Source organism: Scardinius erythrophthalmus (genome assembly GCF_964197995.2).
Source record: "Scardinius erythrophthalmus genome assembly, chromosome: 13".
NCBI lineage: Eukaryota > Metazoa > Chordata > Actinopteri > Cypriniformes > Leuciscidae > Scardinius > Scardinius erythrophthalmus.
Window position 1 is genome coordinate 32,501 of NC_138233.1, and position 27,331 is coordinate 59,831.

The following is a 27,331-nucleotide window of genomic DNA, read 5'->3' on the forward strand; positions in this document are numbered from 1 at the left end:
TGACACTTCTGATGACAGCTACACATCTGATGACAGCTACACAACTGACACTTCTGATGACAGCTACACAACTGACACTTCTGATGACAGCTACACAACTGACACTTCTGATGACAGCTACACAACTGACACTTCTGATGACAGCTACACATCTGATGACAGCTACACAACTGACACTTCTGATGACAGCTACACAACTGACACTTCTGATGACAGCTACACAACTGACACTTCTGATGACAGCTACACAACTGACACTTCTGATGACAGCTACACATCTGATGACAGCTACACAACTGACACTTCTGATGACAGCTACACAACTGACACTTCTGATGACAGCTACACAACTGACACTTCTGATGACAGCTACACAACTGACACTTCTGATGACAGCTACACAACTGACACTTCTGATGACAGCTACACATCTGATGACAGCTACACAACTGACACTTCTGATGACAGCTACACAACTGACACTTCTGATGACAGCTACACAACTGACACTTCTGATGACAGCTACACAACTGACACTTCTGATGACAGCTACACATCTGATGACAGCTACACAACTGACACTTCTGATGACAGCTACACAACTGACACTTCTGATGACAGCTACACAACTGACACTTCTAATGACAGCTACACAACTGACACTTCTAATGACAGCTACACAACTGACACTTCTAATGACAGCTACACAACTGACACTTCTGATGACAGCTACACAACTGACACTTCTGATGACAGCTACACAACTGACACTTCTGATGACAGCTACACAACTGACACTTCTGATGACAGCTACACATCTGATGACAGCTACACAACTGACACTTCTGATGACAGCTACACAACTGACACTTCTGATGACAGCTACACATCTGATGACAGCTACACAACTGACACTTCTGATGACAGCTACACAACTGACACTTCTGATGACAGCTACACAACTGACACTTCTGATGACAGCTACACAACTGACACTTCTGATGACAGCTACACAACTGACACTTCTGATGACAGCTACACAACTGACACTTCTGATGACAGCTACACAACTGACACTTCTGATGACAGCTACACAACTGACACTTCTGATGACAGCTACACATCTGATGACAGCTACACAACTGACACTTCTGATGACAGCTACACAACTGACACTTCTGATGACAGCTACACATCTGATGACAGCTACACAACTGACACTTCTGATGACAGCTACACAACTGACACTTCTGATGACAGCTACACAACTGACACTTCTGATGACAGCTACACATCTGATGACAGCTACAGAACTGACACTTCTGATGACAGCTACACAACTGACACTTCTGATGACAGCTACACAACTGACACTTCTGATGACAGCTACACAACTGACACTTCTGATGACAGCTACACATCTGATGACAGCTACACAACTGACACTTCTGATGACAGCTACACAACTGACACTTCTGATGACAGCTACACAACTGACACTTCTGATGACAGCTACACAACTGACACTTCTAATGACACTTCTAATGACAGCTACACAACTGACACTTCTAATGACAGCTACACAACTGACACTTCTAATGACAGCTACACAACTGACACTTCTAATGACAGCTACACAACTGACACCTCTAATGACAGCTACACAACTGACACTTCTGATGACAGCTACACAACTGACACTTCTGATGACAGCTACACAACTGACACTTCTGATGACAGCTACACAACTGACACTTCTAATGACACTTCTAATGACAGCTACACAACTGACACTTCTAATGACAGCTACACAACTGACACTTCTGATGACAGCTACACAACTGACACCTCTAATGACAGCTACACAACTGACACTTCTGATGACAGCTACACAACTGACACTTCTAATGACAGCTACACAACTGACACCTCTAATGACAGCTACACAACTGACACATCTAATGACAGCTACACAACTGACACTTCTGATGACAGCTACACAACTGACACTTCTGATGACAGCTACACAACTGACACTTCTAATGACACTTCTAATGACAGCTACACAACTGACACTTCTAATGACAGCTACACAACTGACACCTCTAATGACAGCTACACAACTGACACTTCTGATGACAGCTACACAACTGACACCTCTAATGACAGCTACACAACTGACACTTCTGATGACAGCTACACAACTGACACCTCTAATGACAGCTACACAACTGACACTTTTAATGACAGCTACACAACTGACACTTCTAATGACAGCTACACAACTGACACTTCTAATGACAGCTACACAACTGACACCTCTGATGACAGCTACACAACTGACACTTCTGATGACAGCTACATATCTGACACTTCTGATGACAGCTACACAACTGACACTTCTGATGACAGCTACACAACTGACACTTCTGATGACAGCTACACAACTGACACTTCTGATGACAGCTACACAACTGACACTTCTGATGACAGCTACACAACTGACACTTCTAATGATAGCTACACAACTGACACTTTTAATGACAGCTACACAACTGACACTTCTAATGACACTTCTAATGACAGCTACACAACTGACACTTCTAATGACAGCTACACAACTGACACTTCTAATGACAGCTACACATCTGACACTTCTGATGACAGCTACACATCTGACACTTCTGATGACAGCTACACAACTGACACTTCTAATGACAGCTACACAACTGACACTTCTAATGACAGCTACACAACTGACACCTCTAATGACAGCTACACAACTGACACCTCTAATGACAGCTACACAACTGACACCTCTATTGACAGCTACACAACTGACACCTCTAATGACAGCTACACAACTGACACTTCTAATGACAGCTACACAACTGACACCTCTAATGACAGCTACACAACTGACACCTCTAATGACAGCTACACAACTGACACTTTTAATGACAGCTACACAACTGACACTTCTAATGACAGCTACACAACTGACACTTCTAATGACAGCTACACATCTGACACTTCTGATGACAGCTACACAACTGACACTTCTAATGACAGCTACACAACTGACACTTTTAATGACAGCTACACAACTGACACTTCTAATGACACTTCTAATGACAGCTACACAACTGACACTTTTAATGACAGCTACACAACTGACACTTCTAATGACAGCTACACAACTGACACTTTTAATGACAGCTACACAACTGACACTTCTAATGACAGCTACACAACTGACACTTCTGATGACAGCTACACATCTGACACTTCTGATGACAGCTACACAACTGACACTTCTAATGACAGCTACACAACTGACACTTTTAATGACAGCTACACAACTGACACTTCTAATGACACTTCTAATGACAGCTACACAACTGACACTTTTAATGACAGCTACACAACTGACACTTCTAATGACAGCTACACAACTGACACTTCTGATGACAGCTACACATCTGACACTTCTGATGACAGCTACACAACTGACACTTCTGATGACAGCTACACAACTGACACTTTTAATGACAGCTACACAACTGACACTTCTGATGACAGCTACACAACTGACACTTCTGATGACAGCTACACATCTGACACTTCTGATGACAGCTACACAACTGACACTTCTGATGACAGCTACACAACTGACACTTTTAATGACAGCTACACAACTGACACTTCTGATGACAGCTACACATCTGACACTTCTGATGACAGCTACACAACTGACACTTCTGATGACAGCTACACAACTGACACTTCTAATGACAGCTACACAACTGACACTTCTGATGACAGCTACACATCTGACACTTCTGATGACAGCTACACAACTGACACTTTTAATGACAGCTACACAACTGACACTTCTGATGACAGCTACACAACTGATACTTCTGATGACAGCTACACATCTGACACTTCTGATGACAGCTACACAACTGACACTTCTGATGACAGCTACACAACTGACACTTCTGATGACAGCTACACAACTGACACTTTTAATGACAGCTACACAACTGACACTTCTGATGACAGCTACACATCTGACACTTCTGATGACAGCTACACAACTGACACTTTTAATGACAGCTACACAACTGACACTTCTGATGACAGCTACACATCTGACACTTCTGATGACAGCTACACAACTGACACTTCTGATGACAGCTACACAACTGACACTTCTGATGACAGCTACACAACTGACACTTTTAGGAGCACATGTAATCCTTGGGGGGAAAAAATTAGCGTAGAACCCAGTCACTCACACACACACTCTCTCTCACTCAAACCTCACTTACACACACACACACACACACACACACACATATTAGCTATAAACTGTGTGTGTGTGTGTGTGTGCAGCTGCTGGAGCATCAGGAGGACCTGCGCTCTCTGATGAACGGGATCTTCAAGGGTGTGTTCGTGCACCGGTACCGGGACCGTGTCCCTGAGATCCGGGCCGTGTGTATGCAGGAGATGGGCGTGTGGATCCGGGAGAATCCCGTGCGCTTCCTCAACGACGAACACCTCAAATACGTGGGCTGGATGCTGCATGACAAGGTGCGCTGAGCAGAAACACACACTGATGATCAGATCTGAGAGCTTGTACAGTCACACTGCGTGTGTGTGTGTTTCAGCAAGCGGCGGTGCGTCTGCAGTGTGTGTTGACCCTCCAGAAGCTGTACGAGCAGGAGTTCATCAGCCGCCTCGAGCTGTTCACCAGCCGCTTCAGGGTGAGTGTGTGTGTCTGTGTGTGTGGAGTGCGAGTGCAGTGTGTGTGCAGTGTATGTGTGTGTGCAGTGTATGTGTGTGTGCAGTGTGTGTGCAGTGTGTGTGCAGTGTGTGTGCAGTGTGTGTGCAGTGTGTGTGCAGTGTGAGTGCAGTGTGAGTGCAGTGTGTGTGCAGTGTGAGTGCAGTGTGAGTGCAGTGTGAGTGCAGTGTGAGTGCAGTGTGTGTGCAGTGTGTGTGCAGTGTGTGTGCAGTGTGTGTGCAGTGTGAGTGCAGTGTGAGTGCAGTGTGAGTAGGGCTGGGCGATATGGCTGAAAACTGTATCACGATATAAGTGTTTCATATCGGTCGATATCGATAATTATTGATATTTTTTATGACATATTTAAAATAAGGACCAGTCCAGGAGACAAATACATTACATTTAAAGATTTTTTATTTTAAACTTTCTGATTATAATCCCATCAGTTATAAAGGCAGAAATGTCAACACGACCACGGAAAACACTCACTCAAATAATTAGTCTAAAATCTGAATGAACACTTAACAATTATCTCTTAACATTAAGGTGCAAAATTAAAGAATACGTAAGAAATGCTTTATAAAGGGGTGGGCGATATGGCAAACATATAATATTACGATTTTTTTCAGGAAAATCACGATTAATGATTTTATCACGATTCTTTTTTATGTTGGTTTTACTATTTTGTGGCTGTTTTCAAAATATGGACATTAGTTTGGCTGTAATGCTCAAAAATAAAAAAGAATGGCAGACAGGGGCGAAGATAAAAAAAGTTCTCAGTATGTTCTTTGTTATTAAATATTAAGATCAAAGATACACATTACACGTACACACAACCTAATATACAGATTAAATAAACAGTGCTTATGTTTTCAGCTACAGTAGGTGTATTTAACAGTAGCATTGAAGAAAGTAATTAAATGAACAAATATGAAAATAAAACAAAACATACTTCACTGTATAAATTATACATTGATACTTATTAAAGCTACTATTAAAGTTATCAGTCAAGAGCAGTGAATGATTTTCTCTTTGCATTTTGTTGTTTTATTTACATTAAAGGGATAGCTCTGTTTACTGTTTGGATAGCCACATTCTTCAAAATATTAATATTTGAAAATATAAGAAGGAAATTAATACAGGTTTGAAACAACATTAGAGTGCGTAAATAATGAGAGAATTTTTATTTTTGGGTGAACTATCCCTTTAAGGACAAGCGGCAGCGTGTTTACTATTAGCCTATTACTGTCTCTTTAAGAGCTGCGCGCGACGCGTTTAATATACACGCATTTGACAAGCAGATTTTCTCTCAATTTTCTCAAGTTTGCTTTCACTTTAGACATATCCGACTAGTTTATGTAAACCTTGTGTGTATATAACAGTATTAGCACAATAAGACTCGAAATACAGTCCAGTATCCACAGGCGCTGGTAGACAGAGTGCATGTGAGCTTCACGTGTACGCGCTGAGAAACGCACACGTTAAAACAGCTCATCAGCACGCGAATAACAGAGAAACTGACGATGGTCTTGCATAATCTGCAGACGACATGGTCTGACTACGGTCAGACTTGAAGTCAGGCGAGCTGACTTTTCCTGTTTTATCAACAATCGCTGTATCACTACACGCCTGTTCTGTTACTGAAGAATCCAACACGAGACAACAATATTGCGCAACCATACTGACTGGCTGTTGCGTGTCACCCCCTACGTTGCAAGGTTACCAGAGAGTTGAGTGCCTTTGTTTATGCAACCAAATTTGCTTTCGCAACCTCTGGTTTCTTCCGACGAAGAAAAAAAAAAATGTTTTATCGAACGCATTTTTTATTGATATTGATTACGTGTCTATCGCGATACATATCGTTATCGTTTTATCGCCCAGCCCTAAGTGTGAGTGCAGTGTGTGTGCAGTGTATGTGTGTGTGCAGTGTGTGTGCAGTGTATGTGTGTGTGCAGTGTATGTGTGTGTAGAGTGTGTGTGCAGTGTATGTGTGTGTGCAGTGTATGTGTGTGTGCAGTGTATGTGTGTGTAGAGTGTGAGTGCAGTGTGTGTGCAGTGTATGTGTGTGTAGAGTGTGAGTGCAGTGTATGTGTGTGTGGAGTGTATGTGTGTGTGGAGTGTATGTGTGTGTAGAGTGTGAGTGCAGTGTATGTGTGTGTGGAGTGTATGTGTGTGTGGAGTGTATGTGTGTGTGGAGTGTATGTGTGTGTGGAGTGTATGTGTGTGTGGAGTGTATGTGTGTGTGGAGTGTGAGTGCAGTGTATGTGTGTGTGGAGTGTGAGTGCAGTGTATGTGTGTGTGGAGTGTGAGTGCAGTGTATGTGCAGTGTGAGTGCAGTGTATGTGTGTGTGGAGTGTGTGTGCAGTGTGTGTGCAGTGTGAGTGCAGTGTGAGTGCAGTGTGAGTGCAGTGTGTGTGTGTGTGTGCAGTGTATGTGTGTGTGGAGTGTGAGTGCAGTGTATGTGTATGTGGAGTGTATGTGTGTGTGGAGTGTATGTGTGTGTGGAGTGTGTGTGCAGTGTATGTGTGTGTGCAGTGTATGTGTGTGTGCAGTGTGAGTGCAGTGTATGTGTATGTGGAGTGTATGTGTATGTGGAGTGTATGTGTGTGTGGAGTGTGTGTGCAGTGTGTGTGCAGTGTGAGTGCAGTGTGAGTGCAGTGTGAGTGCAGTGTGAGTGCAGTGTGAGTGCAGTGTGTGTGTGTGTGCAGTGTATGTGTGTGTGGAGTGTGAGTGCAGTGTATGTGTATGTGGAGTGTATGTGTGTGTGGAGTGTATGTGTGAGTGCAGTGTGTGTGCAGTGTATGTGTGTGTGCAGTGTGTGTGCAGTGTATGTGTGTGTGCAGTGTATGTGTGTGTGCAGTGTGAGTGCAGTGTATGTGTATGTGGAGTGTATGTGTGTGTGGAGTGTATGTGTGTGGAGTGTGAGTGCAGTGTGTGTGCAGTGTATGTGTGTGTGCAGTGTGAGTGCAGTGTATGTGTGTGTGGAGTGTTTGTGTGTGTGGAGTGTATGTGTGTGTGGAGTGTGAGTGTAGTGTGTGTGCAGTGTATGTGTGTGTGGAGTGTGAGTGCAGTGTATGTGCAGTGTATGTGTGTGTGCAGTGTGAGTGCAGTGTATGTGTGTGTGGAGTGTATGTGTGTGTGGAGTGTATGTGTGTGTGCAGTGTGAGTGCAGTGTGTGTGCAGTGTATGTGTGTGTGGAGTGTGAGTGCAGTGTATGTGCAGTGTATGTGTGTGTGGAGTGTATGTGTGTGTGCAGTGTGTGTTCAGTGTGTGTGGAGTGCGAGTGCAGTGTGTGGAGAGATGAGGATGATGAGTGTGTGTGTGTGTGTGTGTGTGTGTGTGTGTGTGCTTCTCCTCAGGAGCGGATGGTGTGTATGATCCTGGATAAAGACTCAGATGTGGCTGTGGAAGCGGTGAAGCTGTTGCTGCTCATCCAACAGTGAGTTTCAGCTGGAGCTTCATCCGGTTCTCAAGAGGAAGTGATGTCACTGCTGAACGCATCTCTATGCTTATACACATCAGCATTGATGGTGTGTGTGTGTGCAGGCAGACAGAAGAGGGCCTGAGTGAAGAGGAGTGCGCTGCTGTGTATCCTCTGGTTTTCTCCACACACCGAGGTCTCGCCTGCGCAGCCGGAGCATTCCTGTACCACACGTACGTTCATCATCATCATCATCATCATCATCATCATCATCTCTCCACACACACACACACACACACGCGTCACGGACCGTCATGTGTTGTGATCTTGTGTGCAGGCTGTGCAGTGTGTTAGACGGACGCTCAGACAAACGCAGTGTTTCTTTTCTCCGTTTGCTGGCTCATTTCTTCATTAAGAGCGAGGTGAACCACTCAATCCCATCATGCACCTGCTTCTCTCTTTCCTCTCACAGATCACATGATCCGTGTGCATGCAGTGACCGTAAAGTGTTTAGTTTCACTTAAGAATGCATGAATGTTTTTGCCAAGACTTTCACTGATTGGTGTGGATGTTTGTACCTGAAGGAAACTAGTGCCCACACACACCTTCAGAAAACACACACACACCCTCAGAGCACACACACACACACACCCTCAGAAAACACACACACACACACACACACACACACACACACACACACACCCTCAGAACACACGCACACACCCTCAGAACACACTCAGAACACCCTCAGAACACACTCACACACCCTCAGAACACACTCACACACCCTCAGAACACACGCACACACCCTCAGAACACACTCAGAACACCCTCAGAACACACTCAGAACACCCTCAGAACACACTCACACACCCTCAGAACACACTCACACACCCTCAGAACACACTCACTCACCCTCAGAACACACTCACACACCCTCAGAACACACTCACACACCCTCAGAACACACTCACTCACCCTCAGAACACACTCACACACCCTCAGAACACACTCACACACCCTCAGAAACACACACACACACACACACACACACACACACACACACACACACACCCTCAGAACACACGCACACACCCTCAGAACACACTCAGAACACCCTCAGAACACACTCACACACCCTCAGAACACACTCACACACCCTCAGAACACACGCACACACCCTCAGAACACACTCACACACCCTCAGAACACACTCAGAACACCCTCAGAACACACTCACACACCCTCAGAACACACTCACACACCCTCAGAACACACTCACTCACCCTCAGAACACACTCACACACCCTCAGAACACACTCACACACCCTCAGAACACACTCACTCACCCTCAGAACACACTCACTCACCCTCAGAACACACTCACACACCCTCAGAACACACTCAGAACACACTCACTCACCCTCAGAACACACTCACTCACCCTCAGAACACACTCACTCACCCTCAGAACACACTCACACACCCTCAGAACACACTCACACAACCTCAGAACACACTCACACAACCTCAGAACACACTCACACAACCTCAGAACACACTCACTCACCCTCAGAACACACTCACACACCCTCAGAACACACTCACTCACCCTCAGAACACACTCACACACCCTCAGAACACACTCACTCACCCTCAGAACACACGCACACACCCTCAGAACACACTCAGAACACCCTCAGAACACTCACACACCCTCAGAACACACTCACACACCCTCAGAACACACTCACTCACCCTCAGAACACACTCACACACCCTCAGAACACACTCACACACCCTCAGAGCACACTCACACACCCTCAGAGCACACTCACACACCCTCAGAACACACTCACTCACCCTCAGAACACACTCACACACCCTCAGAACACACTCACACACCCTCAGAACACACTCACTCACCCTCAGAACACACTCACACACCCTCAGAACACACTCACACACCCTCAGAACACACTCACACACCCTCAGAACACACTCACTCACCCTCAGAACACACTCACTCACCCTCAGAACACACTCACACACCCTCAGAACACACTCACACACCCTCAGAACACACTCACTCACCCTCAGAACACACTCACACACCCTCAGAACACACTCACACACCCTCAGAACACACTCACTCACCCTCAGAACACACGCACACACCCTCAGAACACACTCAGAACACCCTCAGAACACACTCACACACCCTCAGAACACACTCACACACCCTCAGAACACACTCACTCACCCTCAGAACACACTCACACACCCTCAGAACACACTCACACACCCTCAGAACACACTCACACACCCTCAGAACACACTCACTCACCCTCAGAACACACTCACACACCCTCAGAACACACTCACACACCCTCAGAACACACTCACACACCCTCAGAACACACTCACACACCCTCAGAGCACACTCACACACCCTCAGAACACCCTCAGAACACCCTCAGAACACACTCACACACCCTCAGAGCACACTCACACACCCTCAGAACACATGCACTCACCCTCAGAGCACACTCACACACCCTCAGAACACACTCACACACCCTCAGAACACATGCACTCACCCTCAGAGCACACTCACACACCCTCAGAACACACTCACTCACCCTCAGAACACACTCACACACCCTCAGAACACATGCACTCACCCTCAGAGCACACTCACACACCCTCAGAACACACTCACACACCCTCAGAACACCCTCAGAACACACTCACACACCCTCAGAACACACTCACACACCCTCAGAACACACTCACACACCCTCAGAGCACACTCACACACCCTCAGAACACACTCAGAAAACCCTCAGAACACACTCACACACCCTCAGAGCACACTCAGAAAACCCTCAGAACACACTCACACACCCTCAGAACACATGCACTCACCCTCAGAGCACACTCACACACCCTCAGAGCACACTCACACACCCTCAGAGCACACGCACACACCCTCAGAACACACTCACACACCCTCACAACACTCACACACCCTCAGAACACACTCACACACCCTCAGAACACACTCACACACCCTCAGAACACATGCACTCACCCTCAGAGCACACTCACACACCCTCAGAACACACTCACACACCCTCAGAGCACACGCACACACCCTCAGAACACACTCACACACCCTCAGAGCACACGCACACACCCTCAGAACACACTCACACACCCTCAGAACACACTCACACACCCTCAGAACACGCTCACACACCCTCAGAACACACTCACACACCCTCAGAACACACTCACACACCCTCAGAGCACACTCACACACCCTCAGAACACACTCACACACCCTCAGAACACACTCACACACCCTCAGAACACACTCACACACCCTCAGAGCACACGCACACACCCTCAGAACACACTCACACACCCTCAGAGCACACGCACACACCCTCAGAACACATGCACTCACCCTCAGAGCACACTCACACACCCTCAGAACACACTCACACACCCTCAGAGCACACGCACACACCCTCAGAACACACTCACACACCCTCAGAACACACTCACACACCCTCAGAACACATGCACTCACCCTCAGAGCACACTCACACACCCTCAGAACACACTCACACACCCTCAGAGCACACGCACACACCCTCAGAACACACTCACACACCCTCAGAGCACACGCACACACCCTCAGAACACACTCACATACCCTCAGAACACACACTCACACACCCTCAGAACACACGCACACACCCTCAGAACACGCTCACACACCCTCAGAACACACTCACACACCCTCAGAACACACTCACACACCCTCAGAGCACACTCACACACCCTCAGAACACACTCACACACCCTCAGAACGCACTCACACACCCTCAGAGCACACTCACACACCCTCAGAACACACTCACACACCCTCAGAGCACACTCACACACCCTCAGAACACACTCACACACCCTCAGAACACACTCAGAACACCCTCAGAACACACGCACACACCCTCAGAACACACTCACACACCCTCAGAACACACTCACACACCCTCAGAACACACTCACACACCCTCAGAGCACACACCCTCAGAACACACTCACACACCCTCAGAGCACACACCCTCAGAACACACTCACACACCCTCAGAGCACACACCCTCAGAACACACTCACACACCCTCAGAGCACACTCACACACCCTCAGAGCACACTCACACACCCTCAGAACACACACTCACACACCCTCAGAACACACTCACACACCCTCAGAGCACACACCCTCAGAACACACTCACACACCCTCAGAACACACTCACACACCCTCAGAACACACTCACATACCCTCAGAACACACTCACATACCCTCAGAACACACACTCACACACCCTCAGAACACACTCACACACCCTCAGAACACACTCACACACCCTCAGAACGAACACATGCACTCACCCTCAGAACACACTCACACACCCTCAGAACACACTCACACACCCTCAGAGCACACTCACACACCCTCAGAACACACTCACATACCCTCAGAACCAGAGGTGGGTAGTAACGAAGTACATTTACTTGAGTACTTTTTTAGAAAAATTGTACTTTTAAGAGTAGATTTGAATGTGGGTACTTATTACTTTTACTCGAGTACATTTCTAATGAAAAAACTGTACTTTTACTTCGTTACATTGGGCGACGTTCCTCTCGTTACTTTATTTTAATGCAATATGTGTTGTTAAATGCGTAGTTTATTCCAAGCGCGCTGTATCTTTTTTCTGGACTTGAGCGATGCTCAAGTCCAGAAATGAATGGACTTGAGCATCGCTCAAATCCATTTCACAATTCACAAATGAATGACTCTTTTGAGTCGATTCTGTTCAAAGACTTCATCAAACAAGTTGGCAGATCTGTCTAAATCGGTTCGCGAATCAGTTTGAATGATCTGTTCAGTTCCTGCACGCACTGAATCATCTGAAGCCCTTTCAATTCACACTCGACTCGGAGTCGTAACAGAAAGATTTAAGCACATCAAGAGCGTTAGATGAAGTGGCAGTGGACCTACAGTAGCTACTAGCTACAGTCAAGTGAGAGCAAATCTTCAAATGCATCAACTTTTTGCCAGCGATGAAGATCTTTATTAGTTGAACATCTTCGTAAGCTGTCTGTGAATGAATGATTCCACAGGACGATATAGGCTATTCGATTTCATTTCACTCAGGTAAGCCTACATTTTACAACCAAACAGATTACTACGCCACGATACTAGAAAGTATGACATTACACGTTTTTTGGACGTATAAATTAATTTACATTAAATAAAGCTACCATTGTTCACAGTTTATGAACACCCGCCATCCCGCGGTAGTTTGTGTGTATTGTTGCGCAGTGGCGTGCGAACTCGACTTGAAAACGAATGCCTTTGCCTGCCGTTGACAGTTAACCAGTTTAAACATGCTTGCAGAAATATACATTTGATTATATTTTGGAGAACAGTCAGAAGAAGAACCGTCGATGTACTTTTTTTTTTTGTGTGTGTGTGTTCAGATGTTCTGTAGCAGTCATGAGCGCGAGCACATGTGAAGAGTTTTTAACTCTTCTCTGTAAATACATTTGAATGCAACACTGCAGATTCATTTTATTTCGAAATTTTATAATAATCCAAATGTAGTTGTATAAGTTAATATTCTACAAACCAGAGGACAGGCAATGATTTTCGAGCTATACAGATGGCAGAAATAATGCTTATGTCTCTCTTCTGTTTTTGTTGCAAAGATAGCTGATAATAATAGTCATTTAAATAAACAAAATCTAAATATATCATTTTATATATAGCCTACGACTTCAGAGGCAAAAGCCTCTAAGTACCATCTGAAATTTTCTTCTAAAAGAGCATTTTTATCAAGCTTGTATGTTTATGTTCAGACTTAAATGGCAATGAAAAGTAGCCTACCTATTAATTGTCATTAAAGTGTAATTACTAACCTTAAATATACGAGCTTGATACAAATGATTGTTTTAGAAGAAAATTTCAGATGGCACTCAGAGGCTTTTGCATCATGAAGTCTTCATATATATATATATATATATATATGTATATATATATATGTTGTTTTGGTTGTTGTTGTTGTGTTTCCTTGCCTTCCTACTATGTAAAGCGACCTTGGGTTTGAGAAAGGCGCTATATAAAATAACTTATATATATAGGCCTATATGATCCGAAGTAACTAGTTACTCACTACTTGAGTAGTTTTTTCATTGGATACTTTTTTACTCTTACTCAAGTAACTATTAAGATTATTACTTTTACTTTTACTTTGAGTAAATATTTCTATAAGTACTTGTACTTTTACCTGAGTACAGTTTTTGTGTACTCTACCCACCTCTGCTCAGAACACACACTCACACACCCTCAGAACACACGCACACACCCTCAGAACACACTCACACACCCTCAGAACACATGCACTCACCCTCAGAACACACTCACACACCCTCAGAGCACACTCACACACCCTCAGAGCACACTCACACACCCTCAGAACACATGCACACACCCTCAGAGCACACTCACACACCCTCAGAACACACTCACACACCCTCAGAGCACACTCACACACCCTCAGAACACATGCACACACCCTCAGAGCACACTCACACACCCTCAGAACACACTCACACACCCTCAGAACACACTCACACACCCTCAGAACACACTCACACACCCTCAGAGCACACTCACACACCCTCAGAACACACTCAGAAAAGCAGTGGATCCAACACAACGACACCAGTCCTCCTGCAGTGACACTGAGTACCGGGTCGATTCGGGAACATTTAAACATAACACTCATCTGACGTTTGATGGACTGCAGATTACAGGCTTTTTAAAGGAAAATAAATATTATAGGAACATTAATGATGTTCACTGACAGCCTCATACCCGAGTAATGATGTGTGATCTCATGACCCTGCTAGAGTACATCCATACAGGAGCACTTCTTCTCCAGCGTCCTCTCCTCAGGATCACAGGCACGTGTGTGTGTGTGTGTGTGTGTGTGATTGTCAGACAGAGATAGGCTGTTATCATGAGCGCAGGACGCCGGATCCTCTGTTATCTGCCTCAGCTCAGGCTCACACATCCCTCAGAACACATGCAATCACCCTCAGAGCACACTCACACACCCTCAGAACACACTCACACACCCTCAGAACACACTCACACACCCTCAGAACACACTCACACACCCTCAGAACACACTCACACACCCTCAGAGCACACTCACACACCCTCAGAACACACTCAGAAAACCCTCAGAACACACTCACACACCCTCAGAGCACACTCAGAAAACCCTCAGAACACACTCACACACCCTCAGAACACACTCACACACCCTCAGAACACATGCACTCACCCTCAGAGCACACTCACACACCCTCAGAGCACACTCACACACCCTCAGAGCACACTCACACACCCTCAGAGCACACGCACACACCCTCAGAACACACTCACACACCCTCACAACACTCACACACCCTCAGAACACACTCACACACCCTCAGAACACACTCACACACCCTCAGAACACACTCACACACCCTCAGAGCACACGCACACACCCTCAGAACACACTCACACACCCTCAGAGCACACGCACACACCCTCAGAACACACTCACACACCCTCAGAACACACTCACACACCCTCAGAACACGCTCACACACCCTCAGAACACACTCACACACCCTCAGAACACACTCACACACCCTCAGAGCACACTCACACACCCTCAGAACACACTCACACACCCTCAGAACACATGCACTCACCCTCAGAGCACACTCACACACCCTCAGAACACACTCACACACCCTCAGAGCACACGCACACACCCTCAGAACACACTCACACACCCTCAGAACACACTCACACACCCTCAGAACACATGCACTCACCCTCAGAGCACACTCACACACCCTCAGAACACACTCACACACCCTCAGAGCACACGCACACACCCTCAGAACACACTCACACACCCTCAGAGCACACGCACACACCCTCAGAACACACTCACACACCCTCAGAACACACTCACACACCCTCAGAACACACTCACACACCCTCAGAACACGCTCACACACCCTCAGAACACACTCACACACCCTCAGAACACACTCACACACCCTCAGAGCACACTCACACACCCTCAGAACACACTCACACACCCTCAGAACGCACTCACACACCCTCAGAGCACACTCACACACCCTCAGAACACACTCACACACCCTCAGAGCACACTCACACACCCTCAGAACACACTCAGAACACCCTCAGAACACACGCACACACCCTCAGAACACACTCACACACCCTCAGAACACACTCACACACCCTCAGAACACACTCAGAACACACTCACACACCCTCAGAGCACACACCCTCAGAACACACTCACACACCCTCAGAGCACACACCCTCAGAACACACTCACACACCCTCAGAGCACACACCCTCAGAACACACTCACACACCCTCAGAGCACACTCACACACCCTCAGAGCACACTCACACACCCTCAGAACACACACTCACACACCCTCAGAACACACTCACACACCCTCAGAGCACACACCCTCAGAACACACTCACACACCCTCAGAACACACTCACACACCCTCAGAACACACTCACATACCCTCAGAACACACTCACATACCCTCAGAACACACACTCACACACCCTCAGAACACACTCACACACCCTCAGAACACACTAACACACCCTCAGAACACACTCACACACCCTCAGAACGAACACATGCACTCACCCTCAGAACACACTCACACACCCTCAGAACACACTCACACACCCTCAGAGCACACTCACACACCCTCAGAACACACTCACATACCCTCAGAACCAGAGGTGGGTAGTAACGAAGTACATTTACTTGAGTACTTTTTTAGAAAAATTGTACTTTTAAGAGTAGATTTGAATGTGGGTACTTATTACTTTTACTCGAGTACATTTCTAATGAAAAAACTGTACTTTTACTTCGTTACATTGGGCGACGTTCCTCTCGTTACTTTTTTTTAATGCAATATGTGTTGTTAAATGCGTAGTTTATTCCAAGCGCGCTGTATCTTTTTTCTGGACTTGAGCGATGCTCAAGTCCAGAAATGAATGGACTTGAGCATCGCTCAAATCCATTTCACAATTCACAAATGAATGACTCTTTTGAGTCGATTCTGTTCAAAGACTTCATCAAACAAGTTGGCAGATCTGTCTAAATCGGTTCGCGAATCAGTTTGAATGATCTGTTCAGTTCCTGCACGCACTGAATCATCTGAAGCCCTTTCAATTCACACTCGACTCGGAGTCGTAACAGAAAGATTTAAGCACATCAAGAGCGTTAGATGAAGTGGCAGTGGACCTACAGTAGCTACTAGCTACAGTCAAGTGAGAGCAAATCTTCAAATGCATCAACTTTTTGCCAGCGATGAAGATCTTTATTAGTTGAACATCTTCGTAAGCTGTCTGTGAATGAATGATTCCACAGGACGATATAGGCTATTCGATTTCATTTCACTCAGGTAAGCCTACATTTTACAACCAAACAGATTACTACGCCACGATACTAGAAAGTATGACATTACACGTTTTTTGGACGTATAAATTAATTTACATTAAATAAAGCTACCATTGTTCACAGTTTATGAACACCCGCCATCCCGCGGTAGTTTGTGTGTATTGTTGCGCAGTGGCGTGCGAACTCGACTTGAAAACGAATGCCTTTGCCTGCCGTTGACAGTTAACCAGTTTAAACATGCTTGCAGAAATATACATTTGATTATATTTTGGAGAACAGTCAGAAGAAGAACCGTCGATGTACTTTTTTTTTTTGTGTGTGTGTGTTCAGATGTTCTGTAGCAGTCATGAGCGCGAGCACATGTGAAGAGTTTTTAACTCTTCTCTGTAAATACATTTGAATGCAACACTGCAGATTCATTTTATTTCGAAATTTTATAATAATCCAAATGTAGTTGTATAAGTTAATATTCTACAAACCAGAGGACAGGCAATGATTTTCGAGCTATACAGATGGCAGAAATAATGCTTATGTCTCTCTTCTGTTTTTGTTGCAAAGATAGCTGATAATAATAGTCATTTAAATAAACAAAATCTAAATATATCATTTTATATATAGCCTACGACTTCAGAGGCAAAAGCCTCTAAGTACCATCTGAAATTTTCTTCTAAAAGAGCATTTTTATCAAGCTTGTATGTTTATGTTCAGACTTAAATGGCAATGAAAAGTAGCCTACCTATTAATTGTCATTAAAGTGTAATTACTAACCTTAAATATACGAGCTTGATACAAATGATTGTTTTAGAAGAAAATTTCAGATGGCACTCAGAGGCTTTTGCATCATGAAGTCTTCATATATATATATATATATATATGTATATATATATATGTTGTTTTGGTTGTTGTTGTTGTGTTTCCTTGCCTTCCTACTATGTAAAGCGACCTTGGGTTTGAGAAAGGCGCTATATAAAATAACTTATATATATAGGCCTATATGATCCGAAGTAACTAGTTACTCACTACTTGAGTAGTTTTTTCATTGGATACTTTTTTACTCTTACTCAAGTAACTATTAAGATTATTACTTTTACTTTTACTTTGAGTAAATATTTCTATAAGTACTTGTACTTTTACCTGAGTACAGTTTTTGTGTACTCTACCCACCTCTGCTCAGAACACACACTCACACACCCTCAGAACACACGCACACACCCTCAGAACACACTCACACACCCTCAGAACACATGCACTCACCCTCAGAACACACTCACACACCCTCAGAGCACACTCACACACCCTCAGAGCACACTCACACACCCTCAGAACACATGCACACACCCTCAGAGCACACTCACACACCCTCAGAACACACTCACACACCCTCAGAACACACTCACACACCCTCAGAGCACACTCACACACCCTCAGAACACATGCACACACCCTCAGAGCACACTCACACACCCTCAGAACACACTCACACACCCTCAGAGCACACTCACACACCCTCAGAACACATGCACACACCCTCAGAACACACTCACACACCCTCAGAACACACTCACACACCCTCAGAGCACACTCACACACCCTCAGAGCACACTCACACACCCTCAGAACACATGCACACACCCTCAGAGCACACTCACACACCCTCAGAACACACTCACACACCCTCAGAACACATGCACACACCCTCAGAACACACTCACATACCCTCAGAACACACACACACACACCCTCAGAGCACACTCACACACCCTCAGAACACACTCACACACCCTCAGAACACATGCACACACCCTCAGAACACACTCACACACCCTCAGAACACATGCACACACCCTCAGAACACACTCACATACCCTCAGAACACACACACACACACCCTCAGAACACACTCACACACCCTCAGAACACACGCACACACCCTCAGAGCACACTCACACCCTCAGAGCACACTCACACACCCTCAGAACACACTCACACACCCTCAGAACACACTCACACACCCTCAGAGCACACTCACACACCCTCAGAACACACTCACACACCCTCAGAGCACACTCACACACCCTCAGAACACACTCACACACCCTCAGAACACACTCACACACCCTCAGAGCACACTCACACACCCTCAGAACACACTCACACACCCTCAGAGCACACTCACACACCCTCAGAACACACTCACACACCCTCAGAGCACACTCACACACCCTCAGAACACACTCACACACCCTCAGAACACACTCACACACCCTCAGAGCACACTCACACACCCTCAGAACACACTCACACACCCTCAGAGCACACTCACACACCCTCAGAACACACTCACACACCCTCAGAGCACACTCACACACCCTCAGAGCAAACACCCTCAGAACACACTCACACAGAACACCCTCAGAACACACTCACACAGAACACACTCACACAGAACACACTCAGAACACACTCACACAGAACACACTCACACACCCTCAGAACACACTCACACACCCTCAGAACACACTCACACACCCTCAGAACACACTCACACACCCTCAGAACACATGCACTCACCCTCAGAGCACACTCACACACCCTCAGAACACACTCACACACCCTCAGAACACACTCACACACCCTCAGAGCACACTCACACACCCTCAGAGCACACTCACACACCCTCAGAGCACACTCACACACCCTCAGAACACATGCACTCACCCTCAGAACACACGCACACACCCTCAGAGCACACTCACACACCCTCAGAAAACATGCACACACCCTCAGAACACACTCACACACCCTCAGAACACATGCACTCACCCTCAGATTACATGCACTCACCCTCAGAACACACGCACACACCCTCAGAACACACTCACACACCCTCAGAACACACGCACTCACCCTCAGAACACACGCACACACCCTCAGAACACATGCACACACCCTCAGAACACACTCAAACACCCTCAGAACACATGCACACACCCTCAGAACACACGCACACACCCTCAGAACACACGCACACACCCTCAGAACACATGCACACACCCTCAGAACACATGCACACACCCTCAGAACACACTCAAACACCCTCAGAACACACTCACACACCCTCAGAACACACTCACACACCCTCAGAGCACACTCACACACCCTCAGAACACACTCACACACCCTCAGAGCACACTCACACACCCTCAGAACACACTCACACACCCTCAGAACACACTCACACACCCTCAGAACACACGCACTCACCCTCAGAACACACGCACGCACCCTCAGAGCACACTCACACACCCTCAGAGCACACTCACACACCCTCAGAACACACTCAAACACCCTCAGAACACACTTACACACCCTCAGAACACATGCACTCACCCTCAGAACACATGCACTCACCCTCAGAGCACACTCACACACCCTCAGAACACACTCACACACCCTCAGAACACACTTACACACCCTCAGAACACACTCACACACCCTCAGAACACATGCACTCACCCTCAGAACACATGCACACACCCTCAGAACACACTCACACACCCTCAGAACACACTCACACACCCTCAGAACACATGCACTCACCCTCAGAACACACTCACACACCCTCAGAGCACACTCACACACCCTCAGAACACACTCACATACCCTCAGAACACACTCACATACCCTCAGAACACACACTCACACACCCTCAGAACACACTCACACACCCTCAGAACACACTCACACACCCTCAGAACACATGCACTCACACTCAGAACACACGCACACACCCTCAGAACACATGCACACACCCTCAGAACACACTCAAACACCCTCAGAACACATGCACACACCCTCAGAACACACTCACACACCCTCAGAACACATGCACTCACCCTCAGAACACACTCACATACCCTCAGAGCACACTCACACACCCTCAGAACACACTCACATACCCTCAGAACACACGCACACACCCTCAGAACACATGCACACACCCTCAGAACACACTCACACACCCTCAGAACACATGCACTCACCCTCAGAACACACTCACATACCCTCAGAGCACACTCACACACCCTCAGAACACACTCACACACCCTCAGAACACATGCACTCACCCTCAGATTACATGCACTCACCCTCAGAACACACGCACACACCCTCAGAACACACTCACACACCCTCAGAACACACGCACTCACCCTCAGAACACACGCACACACCCTCAGAACACATGCACACACCCTCAGAACACACTCAAACACCCTCAGAACACATGCACACACCCTCAGAACACACTCACACACCCTCAGAACACATTCACTCACCCTCAGAGCACACTCACACACCCTCAGAACACATGCACTCACCCTCAGAGCACACTCACACACCCTCAGAACACACTCACACACCCTCAGAACACACTCACACACCCTCAGAGCACACTCACACACCCTCAGAGCACACTCACACACCCTCAGAACACACTCACACACCCTCAGAACACACTCACACACCCTCAGAACACATGCACTCACCCTCAGATTACATGCACTCACCCTCAGAACACACGCACACACCCTCAGAACACACTCACACACCCTCAGAACACACTCACACACCCTCAGAGCACACTCACACACCCTCAGAACACACTCAGAACACCCTCAGAACACACGCACACACCCTCAGAACACACTCACACACCCTCAGAACACACTCACACACCCTCAGAACACACTCAGAACACACTCACACACCCTCAGAGCACACACCCTCAGAACACACTCACACACCCTCAGAGCACACACCCTCAGAACACACTCACACACCCTCAGAGCACACTCACACACCCTCAGAACACACACTCACACACCCTCAGAACACACACTCACACACCCTCAGAACACACTCACACACCCTCAGAACACACTCACATACCCTCAGAACACACTCACATACCCTCAGAACACACACTCACACACCCTCAGAACACACTCACACACCCTCAGAACACACTTACACACCCTCAGAACACACTCACACACCCTCAGAACACATGCACTCACCCTCAGAACACACTCACACACCCTCAGAACACACTCACACACCCTCAGAACACACTCACACACCCTCAGAACACACTCACATACCCTCAGAACACACTCACATACCCTCAGAACACACACTCACACACCCTCAGAACACACTCACACACCCTCAGAACACACTTACACACCCTCAGAACACATGCACTCACCCTCAGAACACACTCACACACCCTCAGAGCACACTCACACACCCTCAGAACACATGCACTCACCCTCAGAACACACGCACACACCCTCAGAACACACTCACACACCCTCAGAACACATGCACACACCCTCAGAACACACTCACACACCCTCAGAGCACACTCACACACCCTCAGAACACATGCACTCACCCTCAGAACACACTCACACACCCTCAGAGCACACTCACACACCCTCAGAGCACACTCACACACCCTCAGAAGACACACTCACACACCCTCAGAACACACTCACACACCCTCAGAACACACTCACACACCCTCAGAGCACACTCACACACCCTCAGAGCACACTCACACACCCTCAGAACACACACTCACACACCCTCAGAACACACTCACACACCCTCAGAACACACTCACACACCCTCAGAGCACACTCACACACCCTCAGAGCACACTCACACACCCTCAGAGCACACTCACACACCCTCAGAACACACACTCACACACCCTCAGAACACACTCACACACCCTCAGAACACACTCACACACCCTCAGAACACACTCACATACCCTCAGAACACACTCACATACCCTCAGAACACACACTCACACACCCTCAGAACACACTCACACACCCTCAGAACACACTTACACACCCTCAGAACACACTCACACACCCTCAGAACACATGCACTCACCCTCAGAACGAACACATGCACTCACCCTCAGAACACACTCACACACCCTCAGAACACACTCACACACCCTCAGAACACACTCACACACCCTCAGAGCACACTCACACACCCTCAGAACACACTCACACACCCTCAGAACGCACTCACACACCCTCAGAGCACACTCACACACCCTCAGAACACACTCACACACCCTCAGAGCACACTCACACACCCTCAGAACACACTCAGAACACCCTCAGAGCACACTCACACACCCTCAGAACACACTCACACACCCTCAGAACACACTCACACACCCTCAGAGCACACTCACACACCCTCAGAACACACTCACACACCCTCAGAACGCACTCACACACCCTCAGAGCACACTCACACACCCTCAGAACACACTCACACACCCTCAGAACACACTCACACACCCTCAGAACACACTCAGAACACACTCACACACCCTCAGAGCACACACCCTCAGAACACACTCACACACCCTCAGAGCACACACCCTCAGAACACACTCACACACCCTCAGAGCACACACCCTCAGAACACACTCACACACCCTCAGAGCACACTCACACACCCTCAGAGCACACTCACACACCCTCAGAACACACACTCACACACCCTCAGAACACACTCACACACCCTCAGAGCACACACCCTCAGAACACACTCACACACCCTCAGAACACACTCACACACCCTCAGAACACACTCACATACCCTCAGAACACACTCACATACCCTCAGAACACACACTCACACACCCTCAGAACACACTCACACACCCTCAGAACACACTCACACACCCTCAGAACACACTCACACACCCTCAGAACACACTCACATACCCTCAGAACACACTCACATACCCTGAGAACACACACTCACACACCCTCAGAACACACTTACACACCCTCAGAACACACTCACACACCCTCAGAACACATGCACTCACCCTCAGAACACACTCACACACCCTCAGAACACACTCACACACCCTCAGAGCACACTCACACACCCTCAGAACACACTCACACACCCTCAGAACACACTCACATACCCTGAGAACACACACTCACACACCCTCAGAACACACTTACACACCCTCAGAACACACTCACACACCCTCAGAACACATGCACTCACCCTCAGAACACACTCACACACCCTCAGAACACACTCACACACCCTCAGAACACACTAACACACCCTCAGAACACACTCACACACCCTCAGAACGAACACATGCACTCACCCTCAGAACACACTCACACACCCTCAGAACACACTCACACACCCTCAGAGCACACTCACACACCCTCAGAACACACTCACATACCCTCAGAACCAGAGGTGGGTAGTAACGAAGTACATTTACTTGAGTACTTTTTTAGAAAAATTGTACTTTTAAGAGTAGATTTGAATGTGGGTACTTATTACTTTTACTCGAGTACATTTCTAATGAAAAAACTGTACTTTTACTTCGTTACATTGGGCGACGTTCCTCTCGTTACTTTATTTTAATGCAATATGTGTTGTTAAATGCGTAGTTTATTCCAAGCGCGCTGTATCTTTTTTCTGGACTTGAGCGATGCTCAAGTCCAGAAATGAATGGACTTGAGCATCGCTCAAATCCATTTCACAATTCACAAATGAATGACTCTTTTGAGTCGATTCTGTTCAAAGACTTCATCAAACAAGTTGGCAGATCTGTCTAAATCGGTTCGCGAATCAGTTTGAATGATCTGTTCAGTTCCTGCACGCACTGAATCATCTGAAGCCCTTTCAATTCACACTCGACTCGGAGTCGTAACAGAAAGATTTAAGCACATCAAGAGCGTTAGATGAAGTGGCAGTGGACCTACAGTAGCTACTAGCTACAGTCAAGTGAGAGCAAATCTTCAAATGCATCAACTTTTTGCCAGCGATGAAGATCTTTATTAGTTGAACATCTTCGTAAGCTGTCTGTGAATGAATGATTCCACAGGACGATATAGGCTATTCGATTTCATTTCACTCAGGTAAGCCTACATTTTACAACCAAACAGATTACTACGCCACGATACTAGAAAGTATGACATTACACGTTTTTTGGACGTATAAATTAATTTACATTAAATAAAGCTACCATTGTTCACAGTTTATGAACACCCGCCATCCCGCGGTAGTTTGTGTGTATTGTTGCGCAGTGGCGTGCGAACTCGACTTGAAAACGAATGCCTTTGCCTGCCGTTGACAGTTAACCAGTTTAAACATGCTTGCAGAAATATACATTTGATTATATTTTGGAGAACAGTCAGAAGAAGAACCGTCGATGTACTTTTTTTTTTTGTGTGTGTGTGTTCAGATGTTCTGTAGCAGTCATGAGCGCGAGCACATGTGAAGAGTTTTTAACTCTTCTCTGTAAATACATTTGAATGCAACACTGCAGATTCATTTTATTTCGAAATTTTATAATAATCCAAATGTAGTTGTATAAGTTAATATTCTACAAACCAGAGGACAGGCAATGATTTTCGAGCTATACAGATGGCAGAAATAATGCTTATGTCTCTCTTCTGTTTTTGTTGCAAAGATAGCTGATAATAATAGTCATTTAAATAAACAAAATCTAAATATATCATTTTATATATAGCCTACGACTTCAGAGGCAAAAGCCTCTAAGTACCATCTGAAATTTTCTTCTAAAAGAGCATTTTTATCAAGCTTGTATGTTTATGTTCAGACTTAAATGGCAATGAAAAGTAGCCTACCTATTAATTGTCATTAAAGTGTAATTACTAACCTTAAATATACGAGCTTGATACAAATGATTGTTTTAGAAGAAAATTTCAGATGGCACTCAGAGGCTTTTGCATCATGAAGTCTTCATATATATATATATATATATATGTATATATATATATGTTGTTTTGGTTGTTGTTGTTGTGTTTCCTTGCCTTCCTACTATGTAAAGCGACCTTGGGTTTGAGAAAGGCGCTATATAAAATAACTTATATATATAGGCCTATATGATCCGAAGTAACTAGTTACTCACTACTTGAGTAGTTTTTTCATTGGATACTTTTTTACTCTTACTCAAGTAACTATTAAGATTATTACTTTTACTTTTACTTTGAGTAAATATTTCTATAAGTACTTGTACTTTTACCTGAGTACAGTTTTTGTGTACTCTACCCACCTCTGCTCAGAACACACACTCACACACCCTCAGAACACACGCACACACCCTCAGAACACACTCACACACCCTCAGAACACATGCACTCACCCTCAGAACACACTCACACACCCTCAGAGCACACTCACACACCCTCAGAGCACACTCACACACCCTCAGAACACATGCACACACCCTCAGAGCACACTCACACACCCTCAGAACACACTCACACACCCTCAGAACACACTCACACACCCTCAGAGCACACTCACACACCCTCAGAACACATGCACACACCCTCAGAGCACACTCACACACCCTCAGAACACACTCACACACCCTCAGAGCACACTCACACACCCTCA

At 46.4% G+C, this 27,331-nt stretch overlaps 1 protein-coding gene across 2 annotated transcripts in view; it reads left to right on the forward strand.

Moving 5' to 3' along the window:
• The window catches only part of stag3 (STAG3 cohesin complex component), a 186,176-nt gene that overhangs the window by 28,209 nt on the left and 130,636 nt on the right, over nucleotides 1–27,331 (forward strand). For both annotated transcript variants that reach the window (XM_081381948.1, XM_081381949.1), the window contains exons 9-13: nucleotides 4,402–4,599; nucleotides 4,677–4,772; nucleotides 8,149–8,228; nucleotides 8,336–8,443; nucleotides 8,548–8,632. In XM_081381948.1, coding sequence (XP_081238074.1) covers nucleotides 4,402–4,599; nucleotides 4,677–4,772; nucleotides 8,149–8,228; nucleotides 8,336–8,443; nucleotides 8,548–8,632 — 567 coding nt within the window. The remainder of the gene's footprint in view (nucleotides 1–4,401; nucleotides 4,600–4,676; nucleotides 4,773–8,148; nucleotides 8,229–8,335; nucleotides 8,444–8,547; nucleotides 8,633–27,331) is intronic.